The sequence below is a fragment of the Anolis sagrei genome, chromosome 10 (assembly GCF_037176765.1).
Source record: "Anolis sagrei isolate rAnoSag1 chromosome 10, rAnoSag1.mat, whole genome shotgun sequence".
NCBI classification, from domain to species: Eukaryota; Metazoa; Chordata; class Lepidosauria; order Squamata; family Dactyloidae; genus Anolis; species Anolis sagrei.
In genome coordinates this window covers 9,742,634-9,757,267 of record NC_090030.1, presented here as the reverse complement: position 1 = coordinate 9,757,267, position 14,634 = coordinate 9,742,634, and the positions used below count along the sequence as shown (strand labels likewise).

The 14,634-nt window shown below is 46.5% G+C and overlaps 1 protein-coding gene across 1 annotated transcript in view; it reads left to right on the top strand.

Moving 5' to 3' along the window:
* The first annotated feature begins 2,911 nt into the window (after nt 1-2,911).
* The window catches only part of PCDH19 (protocadherin 19), a 232,677-nt gene continuing 220,954 nt past the window's right edge, over nt 2,912-14,634 (top strand). Inside the window, 3 exon segments of the mRNA XM_060756385.2 lie at nt 2,912-3,364; nt 5,514-7,549; nt 7,551-7,861. Of these exon segments, the coding sequence (XP_060612368.2) occupies nt 5,699-7,549; nt 7,551-7,861 (2,162 nt within the window). The 5' untranslated portion in view covers nt 2,912-3,364; nt 5,514-5,698.

Genomic DNA, 14,634 nt, shown 5'->3' with positions numbered 1-14,634 from the left:
TTTTATTTGTGAGCCACAGCCACGTTTTTTTCCTTGTCAATTTTGCTGTCAATTTTTCCCAGGAACTGTCCATGGAGAGCCTTCTTTTGCCAGTTTTCTCTTCTGCTCTGCATTGTATTTTTGTAGTATTCATTCTTTGTCTTTTGTGCTTATCATCATCATCATCATCGTATTTCTTACCCACAACTCCTTGAATTTGGTATTGTCTTGGAAAAGTCACCATCTCTTAGCCAAAGCCTACCTTGCAAGGGGGTTGTGTAGCTCAACCCATTCTTACATCATAATAATAATAATAATAATAATAATAATAATAATAAGTGTGTTTATTATCTGCCTCTCCTTTATTACACCAATGTATTATGATGGCAAAATGCACCCTGTCAAAAGCACACATCAAAACTGATTTCTATAAAACACATCTATGAAAATACATTGCATAAAAATTAACACACAATCAACCAACATGGACTGTGAATTTATAATGTGTAGGCAGGTGTGACTGCGAGATAAAAGGGCACAAAATGGTGCTGCATTAGGTGTTTTTTTAAATTTTATTTTCCCAAAATGCCATCTCTTCCTTCCATTTCTCTAAAAGAAGGCAGTTCTGGGAAACTGGTTCACTGAACATTATTATTATTATTATTATTATTATTATTATTATTATTAGTAGTAGTAGTAGTATTGCGATTACTATTATTTGTGGAGGAAGACTCCTCTGTTCAAACAGCATTATTCTTATTCTTATTCTTATTGCTATTACTATTATTACTATTATTTGTGGAGGAGGACCCCCTGTCCACAAAATATTACTACTACTACTACTATTGGTACTATAATCGCCCTCAGTTCACAGAGCATAATAATAATAATAATAATTGCTATTACTGTTATTTGTGGCAGAAGATCTCCCCTTCAAAGAGCATTATTATTATTATTATTATTATTATTATTTATTATTATTATTATTATTTGTGAAGGCGGACCCTCCCCCACAAAATTTATTATTATTAGAATCAGAGTTGGAAGAGACCTCATGGGCCATCCAGTCCAACCCCATCTTGCCAAGAATCAAGGAAATTGCATGCAAAGCACCCTCAACATATGGCCATCCAGCCTCTGTTTAAAAGCCTCCAAAGAAGGAGCGTCCACCACTCTCCAGGGCAGAGAGTTCCACTGCTGAACAGCTCTCACCGTTAGGAAGTTCTTCCTAATTTTCAGATGGAATCTCCTTTCTTGTAATTTGTTTGTTCCATTCTGTCCTACTCTCCAAGGCAGCAGAAAACAAGCTTGCTCCTTATGACTTCCCTGCACATATTTTTACATGGCTATCATGTCTCCTCTCAGCCTTATTATTATCATTATTATTACTACTACTACTACTACTATTACTATTATTTGAGGAGGAGGAAACACCCCCTAGTCCACAGAGCACTATTATATTATTATTATTATTATTATTATTATTATTATTACAATTGCTATTGCCATTATTTGTGGAAGAGGACCCCTGTTCGCAAAACATTATTCTTATTATTATTAGTAGTAGTCTTGTTATTACTATTATTTGTGGAGGAGGGAACACCCCCCTTCACAGAGTATTATTATTATTATTATTGCTACTAGCTGTCCCCTGCCACACGTTGCTGTGGCCCTGTCTGTGTATATGTGTTTTGTGTGTGTATATATTAGTGTATATGTGTATTTGCGCATATATATGTGGTTTTGCACATGTATTATAATGTAATTTTGTTGTTTTTTTTTGGCTTTTAAAGTCTCCTCTGCTGTGTTTTTAGTGTTTTTTCCTGAGTGATGGTCACTGGTTGGCCTGATAGGTGTATTGTATCCAAATTTGGGAGAGAGATGGGGGGAGAGGGAGAGAGGGAGAGAGAGGGGTGAGAGAGAGGGAGAGAGGGGAAGAAAGGGAAGGGGGAGAGAGGGGGAGAAAGGGGGGAGAGAGGGGGAGAGAGGGGGAGAGGGGGGAGAGAGAGGAGGAGAGGGAGGGAGAGGGGTGAGAGAGGGAGAGAGGGGGAGAAAGGGAAGGGGGAGAGAGGGAGGGAGAGAGAGAGGGGGGAGAGAGGGGGAGAAAGGGAGAGAGGGGGGAGAGAGAGGAGGAGAGGGATGGAGAGGGGTGAGAGGGGGAGAGAGGGGGAGAAAGGGAAGGGGGAGAGAGGGAGGGAGGGAGAGGGGGGAGAGAGGGGGAGAAAGGGAGGGGGAGAAAGGGAGGGAGAGAGAGGGAGAAAGGGAGGAGGAGGAGAAAGGGAGGGAGAGAGGGAGAGAAAGGGAAGGGGAGAGAGGGAGGGAGGGAGAGAGAGGGGTGGGAGAGAGGGGGAGAAAGGGAACAGGGAGAGAGGGGGAAGAGAGGGAGGGAGTGGGAGAAAGAGGGGGAGAGAGAGGGAGAGAATGGGAGAAAGAGAAGGGGGAGAGAGGAAGGGAGTGGGAGAAAGAGGGGGGAGAGAGGGGGGAGAGAGGGGGGAGAAAGGGAAGGGGGAGAGAGGGGGGAGGGAGGGAGAGAGGGAGAGAGGGGGAGAAAGAGGGGGAGAGAGGAGGAGAGGGAGAGAGGGGGAGAAAGGGAAGGGGGAGAGAGAGAGGGAGGGAGAGGGAGAGAGAGAGAGAAAGGGAGAGGACAGAGGGGTGGAGAGAGTGGGAGGGGGGGAGAGAGAGCGGGAGAGAGCGAGGGGGAAAGAGAGAGAGAGGGAGAGAGAGGGGGAGAGGGAGGAGAGAGGGAGAGAAAGGGAGGGGGAGAGAGTGGGAGAGAGAGAGAGGGGGGGGGGAGAGGGGGAAACAGAGGGAGAGAGAGAGAAAGAGAGAGAGAGAGATGCTCTGGACTGGAGCGCTTCATCCCCGAGGCCCCGCCCCTCGCCCCTCCCCTTCGGCTTGGAACGCTCTTCTCAGGGCGCTGATTGGCCGGAGCCCTGCCGTAGCTTCGGGACCGGAGCTGCTGCTGCTGCCTGTCTCTCTCTCTCCGCGCTCGCTCGCGTGGGGAAAGCACTTTGCAGCAGGAGCAGCAGCAGCAGAGAGAGGGAACGAGACACAGAGAGATAGATAGAAAGAGGGAGCAAGGGAGGGGGGCCGAAAGAGAGGGAGAGAGAGGGAAGGGAGGGGGGCGAGGACGTGCTCAGCCTCTGCAGGATGGAGCCAAGCCCCGGCGGCTTCCCGGGAACTTCCCTTTGAGAGAGGGAGAAGAGCAGAGCCTCGCTGGGCTCCCTGGCTGCTTCTCCGTCTCCTCTGCAGGATCCTCTCCCTGCCATGAGAGCCGCAGCCAAACTTTGCCCGCTGGCTCCCGGAGGATGAGTGTGCTGATGAGGCTGTGGGTGATGAGGATGCGGAGAGCGGCATGAAGGCGGCGGTGGCGGCGTTGGCGTGGGTAGGAGCTCCGGAGGGGCCTGGGACCCCCTCCCTCCCTCTCCTTTTCCCTTTGAGGCATGCAGACCCCTTCTTGCCCCTTCCCATAGAGCCCGGCTTCCTCCTCCTTTAGCCAAAGATTGAGCCTCTTCTCCCCCATCTCTGGGGGTCTCGCTCCCTTTCCCTCCCTTATTTCCCCCCATTCAGGCCGGGAAACCCAGCTCTATCTGCTCACTTCAGACCTCTCCTTGACCTCACCTTTTGCTTCATTTCTAGGGGAGAAGGATTTGCAGGGAGGAGAGCAGAGGCGACGGGCTCTTAAAGGGGCCACAACCCCCAAAGCCCCCTTTCCTGGCCCTTGTTGCAAAGTGCCACCTCCCCATCATCCCCATCCCTCCCTTTAGATCTCAAAAGAGTCCAAGATCTGCTCACTTCAACCTCAGCATTTCCTTTATTTCAGCTGGAGGTTTGCAGGGAGGAGAGCAGAGGCAATGGGCTCTTAAAGTGACCACAACCCAAAGCCCCCTATTCCAAAGTGCCACCTCCCCATCATCCCCATCCCTCCCTTTAGATCTCAAAAGAGTCCAGGATCTGCTCACTTCCAACCTCAGCATTTCCTTTATTCCAGCTGGAGATTTGCAGGGAGGAGAGTAGAGGCAATGGGCTCTTAAAGTGACCACAACCCAAAGCCCCCTATTCCAAAGTGCCATCTTCCCATCATCCCCATCCCCTCCTTTAAATCCAGGATCTGCTCACTTCCAACCTCGGCATTTCCTTTATTCCAGGTGGAGATTTGCAGGGAGGAGAGTAGAGTCAATGGGCTCTTAAAGTGACCACAACCCAAAAGCCCCCTTTCCTGGCCCTTATTGCAAAGTGTCACCCCCCCCCCCCCCCCAATATCATCCCAACCCCTTTCCCTCCCTTTAGATCTCAAAAGACTCTGGGATCTGCTCACTTAGACCTCACAATTTTATATATTTCAGCTGGAGATTTGCAGGGAGGAGAGCAGAGGCAATGGGCTCTTAAAGTGACCACAACCCAAAGCCCCCTATTGTAAAGTTCTCCCTCCCCATCATCCCCTTCCCTCCCTTTAGATCTCAAAACAGAACTGGATCTGCTCACTGAGACCTCTCCTTTTCTTTTATTCCAGCTGGAGGTTTACAGGGAGGAGAGCAGAGGCAGTGGGCTCTTAAAGTGGCCACAACCCAAAGCCCCCTTTCCTGGCCCTTATTGTAAACTGCCACCTCCCCATCATCCCCATCCCTCCCTTGAGGTCTCAAAACAGGACTGGATCTGCTGACTTAGACCTCACAATTCCTTTTATTTCAGCTGGAGATTTGCAAGGAAGAGAGCAGAGGTATTGGGCTCTTAAAGTGACCACAACCCAAAGCCCCCTATTGCAAAGTGCCCTCTCCCCATCATCCCCAACCCTCCCTTTAGATCTCAAAACAGTCCGGGATCTGCTCACTTCAACCTCAGCATTTCCTTTATTTCAGCTGGAGGTTTACAGGGAGAAGAGCAGAGGCAATGGGCTCTTAAAGTGACCACAACCCAAAGCCCCCTCTCCCTGCCCCTATTGCAAAGTGCCAACTCCCCATCACCCCCATTCCTTTTCCTCCCTTTAGATCTCAAAAAACTCCTGGATTTCAGCTGGAGATTTGCACGGAGGAGAGCAGAGGCAATGGGCTCTTAAAAGTGACCCACAACCCAAAGCCCCCTTTCTCTGCCCCTCTCCATCATCCCCTTCCTTCCCTTTAGATCTCAGAAGAGTCCAGGATCTGCTCACTTTAGACCTCACGTTTTCCTTTATTTCAGCTGGAAATTTGCAGGGAGGATAGCAGAGGCAATGGGGTCTTAAAGTGACCACAACCCAAAGCCCCCTTTCCTGGCCCTTATTGTAAAGTGCCACCTTCCCATAATCCCCATCCCTTCCCTCCTTTTCGATCTGTTCCCTTAGACATCTCTTTGACCTGACAATTTCCTTTATTTCAGCTGGAGATTTACAGGTAGGAGAGCTGAGGCAATGGGCTCTTAAAGTGACCACAACCCAAAGCCCCCTTCCTTGCCCTCTATTGCAAAGTTCCCCCTCCCCATCATCACTTTCCCTCCCTTTAGGTCTCAAAACTGTACTGGTTCTGTTCACTTAGACCTCTCCTTTTCCTTTATTTCAGCTGGAGATTCGCAGGGAGGAGAGCAGAGGCAATGGGCTCTTAAAGTGACCACATCCCAAAGCCACCTCCCCATCATCCCCAATCCCCTTCCCTCCCTCCTTCCCTTCCTCCCAGCTGCACAATCAACAGGCGCCCAGAGGAGGAGGGGAGTGGGGAGGAGGCTCCGGGGCACCCAGCCGTGAGCGATGGATGTGGATGATACTCCCTGCCGCCTGCTGCTACTACTGCTGCTCGCTCTCTGGTGGACTCCTCCGTCGGGCGCCCTCATCAACCTCAAGTATGCGGTGGAGGAGGAGCAGCGGGCTGGCACCGTGGTGGCCAACATCGCCAAAGATGCTCGGGACGCCGGCTTCGTGCTGGACCCCCGCCAGCCGGCCGCCTTCCGGGTGGTCTCCAACTCGGCCCCACACCTGGTGGACATCAACCCAGGCTCGGGCCTGCTGGTGACCAAGCAGAAGATCGACCGGGACCTGCTCTGCCGGCAGAGCCCCAAGTGCGTCATCTCCTTGGAGGTCATGTCCAGCTCCATGGAGATCTGTGTGGTCAAGCTGGAGATCAAGGACCTCAATGACAATGCGCCCAGCTTCCCCACCGACCAGATCGCCCTGGAGATCTCTGAGACGGCCAGCCCGGGGACACGGGTGCCACTGGAGAGCGCCTACGACCCGGACTCAGGCAGCTTCGGGGTGCAGAGCTACGAGATCACACCCAATGACCTCTTTGGGCTGGAGACCAAGACGCGGGGCGATGGCTCTCGCTTTGCCGAGCTGGTGGTGGAGAAGAGCCTGGACCGCGAGACCCAGTCGCACTATAGCTACATGATCACGGCTCTGGATGGGGGTGACCCACCCAACTTTGGCACTGTGGAGTTGAACATCAGGGTCATTGACTCCAATGACAACAACCCCCTCTTTGAAGAGCCATCCTACACTGTCAGCGTGCCCGAGAACTCTCCTTCTGGCACACCGGTGATCAGGCTCAATGCCACAGACCCTGATGAGGGCACCAATGGGCAAGTGCTGTACTCCATCCACAGCTATGTGTCTGAAAAGGCCAGGGACCTCTTCCAAATTAATCCCCAAACAGGGCTGATCACAGTCATTGGTGCCATTGACTATGAGGAAGGCCATGCATACGAACTGGATGTGCAGGCCAAGGATCTCGGCCCTAACTCTATTCCCGCCCACTGCAAAGTGACAGTCAGTGTACAAGATGCCAATGACAACCCTCCTCTCATTAACTTGCTCTCTGTGAACAGTGAGTTGGTGGAGGTCAGTGAAAACGCTCCTCCAGGTTATGTCATAGCCCTGGTGAGAGTTTCTGACCGCGATTCTGGTGCTAATGGACGAGTGCAATGCAAGCTGTTGGGCAGTGTGCCTTTCCGCCTGCAAGAATACGAGAGCTTCTCCACCATCTTGGTGGATGGACGCTTGGACAGGGAGCAAAGGGACCAGTACAACCTCACCATCCAGGCTAAAGACAATGGGATCCCCTCTTTGCAAGCGACCAAGTCCTTCACTGTCAAGATCACGGATGAAAATGACAACCACCCTCATTTCTCGAAACCGTACTACCAGGTCATTGTGCAAGAGAATAATACCCCTGGGGCCTACCTCCTTTCTGTTTCTGCCAGGGACCCTGATCTAGGCCTTAATGGCAGTGTCTCCTATCAGATTGTGCCCTCCCAAGTCCGAGACATGCCTGTCTTTACCTATGTCTCCATCAACCCCAACTCAGGAGACATCTATGCCTTGAGGTCCTTCAACCATGAGCAAACCAAGTCCTTTGAGTTCAAAGTCTTGGCCAAGGATGGAGGCAACCCTTCCTTGCAAAGCAACGCCACCATCCGAGTCATTGTCTTGGATGTCAATGATAACACCCCTGTGATAACTGCCCCTCCTCTAGTCAATGGGACTGCGGAGGTCTACATCCCCAGGAACGCCGGGGTTGGCTACTTGGTGACTGTGGTCAAGGCAGACGACTATGATGAAGGAGAGAACGGGAGACTTTCCTATGAGATGGCAGAGGGAGACCGAGGGTTTTTTTGAGATTGACCAGGTGAATGGCGAGATAAGGACCACCAGAGCCTTTGGGGAGAATTCAAAGACTACATACGAGTTGATCGTGGTGGCTCATGACCATGGGAAAACTTCTCTCTCCGCTTCTGCCTTGATTTTGATATACCTTTCTCCATCTCTGGACGCCCAGGAATCCATAGGATCTGTTAACCTGTCCCTGATTTTTATTATCGCCCTGGGTTCTATCGCCGCCATCCTGTTTGTCACCATGATCTTTGTTGCAGTGAAGTGTAAGCGGGATAACAAAGAAATTAGGACCTACAACTGCAGGTAAAGGCCTTTTGTTTCTTGGTATCCCTGTATGTTTCATGTCAAGCCTTGATAACATGCTAGTACTTAAAAAAAGAGAGCAGAAAACCAAACTGCAGATGTCATGTTTCAAACAAATGCTCATAACAGCAGGAAATTCCTTATCTACTTATCAGATGTATTCTCCCAGTTGGAATTAAGTGGATTTATTATGGTCGTTGGGTACAAATTGCCCATAATCTAACACCAGATATGATCTGTGTTTCAATCTGCCCTGCCATTGGTTGAAATGGAAGAGGTCTATCCCGTAGCCATAGGGGGGAAGAAATAAACAAAACCTCTGTATATATTTGAAGTGTTGATACAAAGATGAAGTAAGAGACAAAAAGGAGCAGGAGGAAGGATGCAATTTGTTTGGACTGTAGATATAAATGCATACCTTTGTGCAGCTCTGTTCCGGCTTGGATGGCACAAGGAGTGGTTGTTTTTTGGGGAGGAAGAAAGGAGAGTGTTAGGGAATGGAGACCCTCAAGGGGAGGTTTGGGAGTGGGTGCTGAAGCGATGAGTAAGCCCATACTCTTGCTCTCGAATGGACATTGCTTTTTTCCAGGGCCTCTGCAACCTTGTCGATATCTCATCCCCACCAGATGAGGTCACTGTGGGTGTTTTAAAATACGACACTTGTTTTCTCCGGGAGGGTTGGTTGTAAAAGGGACTGTGGGAGATGAAAGAAAGCAGGGTTCGGCTTGAGATGCACCAAGGGTGGCAAGAGGGTGGGGGAAGGGGAAAGCCAGCCATTGGAAGCCCTGCTTCTGTGCTCTGTCTCGAAAAAAGACAAGGAAAAGGCAGCTTGGAGGCAGGATTCCTTGTTTATGCTTCTCTCGTCCTGCGTTTGGAAAACAAGACCTCCCTCCAAAACAAAACTTTATCTATCGCCAAATCACTGCTAAAGGGCCAGCAGTTGCTTCTCGCGTATATGTAGCTTGAGTTGACATTTGAAATGCCTTTGTCTACTTTATTTCGCTCCGCAGATTAGATCCAGTTATGGGTGCCTTTGGGGTTGACGATGCCCCTCCTCGGGCAGCTTTTGAAAATTTAAGTCGTGGATTTGAGCCCCCTGAATATGTAACAGCCCGGCGATTATTGTCTGTCTCTTGCTATTCTCTGTGTTGCACAAGTTAGTAGACAAATGCTAACCGCACATGAATATCAATTGGGCACCATAAAGGAGCAGCTGCAACGGCTCATAAATGGTTTAATCCTGTTACGGACGAAATAGCCGTGACTTCTCCATTCCTTCGGTGCTCAGGCATTTCTGATGGAAGGGATGAAATTAATTTTGCCCCCTCTTTTGAAAGGTACGAATGCCTTTTTCCATTAGGAGCGTCTGGAAGGATCAGCAGCTTGTGGAAGTTTTTATTTACCCTGATCTTATAATAATTATGAAGAGTTGGGATTTCTCTCCATCTCCTTGGCTTCGTTCTTTTATCTTCTGCTGTTTCCTTGCTCGATTAGTGTGCATATGCATATGGAAAAATTATCTGCAAACGACATTGCGCCGAGCTCTTCTTTTAGGAGCAGTTTGGCTTTCAAATGAGAGCTAATGTGCCAAATTTCTTGTCCATTAAGCAAGAATAGGCACTGAAGGGGAAAAAAAAAAAGAGAATCCATTGTGTCAATGCCTCAAACAGATTTGCACTTCTGTGAAATCGGTTGGTTTTAGTGTGATGGCTGGGGGATTAATGAAGTGCACTTTAATTAAATAATTGGTCAATAGGAGGGAAAAACACACACAAATAGGAGAGCAGAATGAATGCCTGTAGGGCTCCTTCATTCCAAGCTGTAAACATTTAGAGCACAATGAGCAGTGTAATCCAGTGCACATCTACTCAGAAGTATGCTCCACTGAGTCCAGTTGGAACCATCTCCTGTGAACGGTGCCTCGCATGGCTACCTAAGGCTCCTTTTAAGTGCCGTGAGGTCACCAAAAGTACCCAGAGAGCCATTCTCTTGACTCTTTCCAATCCCCAGAATTGAAATATACAACAGGAAGACCATCCCTTGACCATATAAATGGGCTTAAACCAGAATGATGTGGAAATGCACAAAGAGAGCTCAGGAAAGGGAAGAGACGAAGCCTCTTTTGTGCAACCTGTGTTTTTGTGCAAGGAGGGAAGGTGTCTGCCAAATGTTGGCCGGCAGACAGTGCTCTTTTCCTCCCTCTGGCTCTGTCCGTACCACGCTCTGCATGCGCTTGCTGCATTTGATTTTTGGATCATGAAAGTGCCCAGTTGTGAGATTTTATATCTTTATTTTTTATTACTTTTTTAAAATGAGGACTCATCTCTCTTTCCCATTTCTCTCTTTAGTCTGCCGCTCTTTCCTTTCTCTGCCTCGTTCATTAAACTTGCCTCTTGCATAGAGTTCTTTAGTTCAGTGGTACAGCTGATGCTTTGCATACCGAAGGCCTGGATTCCCCTCCTGGTTGAAAAGACCACTGTTTGCAAAGCTTCCTGCGTTGAAGACTGCTAATCAGAGCAGCCTATATTTGGCTTGCTGGGCCAAATGATATGGCTTGGTACAAAAATCCAATTCCTATTCTTTCGTCATCTTTTTTTGCATTATTGAAATGTAGATTTCTATATTATCAGCTGCTTAGATTGCACTGTCTTAGGAAGGAGCGCCCATTCCTTCCATCCATCCTGTCTTACATTGCTGTTGGAAGAAGTGGGTGCTGCAATGATATCATATACACATTATCTGGCCAGGGATGCTTCATAGAAAGTGCTCTTTCATTCCACATGTAAGACGAAAGGAAAAGGGACTTGTTTGGCACGGTGCCTTCCAGCTGCGCCTGAGCATCATCTTTATTTATTGTGCTAAGACCTTCCTGGATTATTTGCCCGGTCATTTGATCATTTGTGGATAATTGTCAACAATAGAAAAATGTGAGAGATGCTACTTTTGGAAACTAGTATTTTTTTTCCCCCGCGGGTTAAAGCCAGACCTATTTCTTTGGGAAGACTGCAATGCCTGGCATCTCCCGTGTGTATCTACATCTGCGTGGCACTGATAACGATACACGGGCCCCAACGGTAATACCAAATCACAGTGACTTCGATCTAGACTTACGAAGATAACGCCGAATGCACTCCTGTTTTTAATTATTTTTCTAGCCCTCGTTTACTGATAAACTTTATCCCCCTTCTCTTTCCTTGGGTACAAGAAACAAAGCCAGAGGTACATTTTGTCAACCTAGTTGAAGGTCAGAATACTGATTTTTTTTTTCTTATTCCAAGACAACACAACATTGGCTGTAAAATAAAATAAAAGTAGGCTCACAGGAATCATGTCTATAAGTCTGGAAATAAGAAAACTGTTGACTTCATAGATGTTAGGGGTGAAACCACACCTGAAAAGCAAGGGAAGTATGGATATTGTATTAATGTATTGTCGAAGGCTTTCATGGCTGGAATCACTGAGGGGTTGTGTTTTCTGGGCTGTATGGCCATGTTCCAGAAGCATTCTCTCCTGATGTTTCACCTGCATCTATGGCAGGCATCCTCTTTATTTACTGTTTTGATTTTAGAGTTTTTAAATACTGGTAGCCAGTTTTTTTTCATTTTCATACATTCCTCCTTTCTATTGAAATTGTCCACATGCTTGTAAGCAGCCAGGCTTTGAAGCTGCAAGGCCATTAAATGCTAATCAAGGTGGCCAATTGCAACATTCACTCTTGCCTCCAACAGACAAGAGTTCTTTCTCTCACCCTGGACATTCTGCAGATATATAAACCCAATTTTCCTAGTTTCCAACAGACCTCACAACCACTGAGAATGCCTGTCATAGATGCAGGCGAACGTCAGGAGAGAATGCTTCTGGAACATGGCCATACAGCCCGGAAAACACACAGCAACCCAGATATTGTATTAATTGTGTAAACTATATCCCTCCCCCTTTCCTTGTGTACAAGAGACAAAGCCAGAGGTACATTTGTCAACCTAGTTGAAAGTCAGAATATTTTTTTTCCTCTTCGACAATACACAGCACAGCATTGGCTGTAAAATAAAATAGAAGTAGGCCCACAGGAATCATGTCTAGAAGAGAGGAAATAAGAAAACTGTTGACCTAATAGATATTATGGGTGAAACCACACCTGAAAAGCAAAAGTAGTATAGATACTGTATCAGCCGTGCAAAGAAATATACAGTAAAGTCTCGCTTATCCAACATAGACAGAATGTTGGATAAGCGAAAATGTTGGATAAAAAGGAGGGATTAAGGAAAAGCCTATTAAACGTCAAATTACATTGTGATTTTACATATTGAGCCCCAAAACATTATGTTTTAGAACAAATCGACAGAAAAAAGCAGTTCAATACATGGTAACTTTATGTAGTAACTCCTGTATTTATGAATTTAGGACCAAACATTGCAATGTATTGAAACAGCTGTGAATCCGGGTGGGAGGCAGACTCTGTTGGATATTATAGAAAGTTGGATGAGCGAAGGTTGGATAAGTGAGACTCTATTGTAGTTGGAATACAACTCCTATAACATTCCTCGTCATTGGCTAGAAGCAGTGGGAATCCTAGTCCAGTTGGATGAGCGAAGGTTGGATAAGCAAGATTGTACTGTAGTTGGAATACAACTCCTATAACATTCCTCATCATTGGCTAGAATCAGTGGGAATTCCAGTCCAGTTGGATCAGCGAAGGTTGGATGAGCGAGACTCTATTGTAGTTGGAATACAGCTCCTATAACATTCCTCATTATTGGCTAGAATCAGTGGGAATTCCAGTCCAGTTGGATGAGTGAAGGTTGAATAAGCGAGACTCTATTGTAGTTGGAATACAACTCCTATAACATTCCTCATCATTGACTAAAATCAGTGGGAATTCCAGTCCAGTTGGATGAATGAAGGTTGGATAAGCGAGACTCTACAGTAGTTGAAATATAACTCTTATAACATTCCTCATCTTTGGCTAGAATCAGTGGGAATCCCAGTCCAGTTGAATGAGTGAATGTTGGATAAGTGAGACTTTACCGTAGTTGAAATATAACTCTTAGAACATTCCTCATCATTGGCTAGAATCAGTGGGAATTCCAGTCCAGTTGGATGAGTGAAGGTTGAATAAGTGAGACTCTATTGTAGTTGGAATATAACTCTTATAACATTCCTCATCATTGGCTAGAATCAGTGGGAATCCCAGTCCAGTTGGATGAGTGAAGGTTGGATAAGCGAAATTGTACTGCAGTTGGAATACAACTCCTATAACATTCCTCATCATTGGCTAAAATCAGTGGGAATTCCAGTCCAGTTGGATGAGCAAAGGTTGGATAAGCAAGACTCTATTGTAGTTGAAATATAACTCTTATAACATTCCTCATCATTGGCTAGAATCAGTGGGAATTCCAGTCCAGTTGGATCAATGAAGGTTGGATAAACGAGACTCTACTTTAGTTGAAATACAACTCCTATAACATTCCTCATCATTGGTTAGAATCAGTGGGAATTCCAGTCCAGTTGGTTAAGTGAATGTTGGATAAACGAGACTCTATTGTAATTGGAATACAACTCCTATAACATTCCTCATCATTGGCTAGAATCAGTGGGAATTCCAGTCCAGTTGGTTGAGTGAATGTTGGATAAACGAGACTCTATTGTAATTGGAATACAACTCCTATAACATTCCTCATCATTGGCTAGAATCAGTGGGAATTCCAGTCTAGTTGGATGAGTGAAGGTTGGATAAGCAAGACTCTATTGTAGTTGGAATATAACTCTTATAACATTCCTCATCATTGGCTAGAATCAGTGGGAATCCCAGTCCAGTTGGATCAGCGAAGGTTGGATAAGCGAGACTCTACTGTAGTTGGAATACAACTTTTATAACATTCCTCATCATTGACTAGAATTAGTGGGAATTCTAATCCAGTTGGGTGAGTGAAGGTTGGATAAGTGAGACTCTACCATAGTTGAAATATAACCCTTACAACATTCCTTATCATTGGCTAGAATCAGTGGGAATTCTAGTCCAGTTGGATGAGTGAAGGTTGGATAAGCAAGACTCTATTGTAGTTGGAATACAACTCCTATAACATTCCTCATTATTGGCTAGAATCAGTTGGAATTCCAGTCTAGTTGGATGATTGAAGGTTGGATAAGCGAGACTCTACTGTAGTTGTAATATAACTCTTATAACATTCCTCATTATTGGCTAGAATCGGTGCGACTTCCAGTCTAATTGGATCAGCGAAGGTTGGATAAGCACGACTCTACTGTATATAAATAACACAATCCACATACTGTCACGGGGAATTTAAATATCTGTTTCCCAGTTGCAAAAAGGTTCCCTTTCCCTTCTTTTTGCTCAGTGTATATGACCAGAGACGCCGTTGTTTATAAGCTGGTATTATATTGCTTGAGAAACAAGTTGAAGATTCATACCAGGTTTATGACTCTGAGAGATGCAAGGACCCATTCCTCCCTATGCTGTTTTTTTACAACCTGCTTTATACATTTGTATTACTCAATTTAAATAACTTTCAAATGGTAATGCATTCACATACCCTTTTCACTCCGTGGATTTTTTACATACTTATTTTTCCCTTTTCCGCAGGCTGAACTATATCTCTGGTAACTAGATCCCGACAAGCCTAAGCAGCAGACCAAAAAAGCAGGGGAACTTCCCTCCCTTTTTCCTCACTGGTTTTCTTTATGTGCCCGATCAACCAACTTTATGCCTGTGAAAGATAAACCCGGGACCCTTCGCTTTATCATGAGAGCCAAGC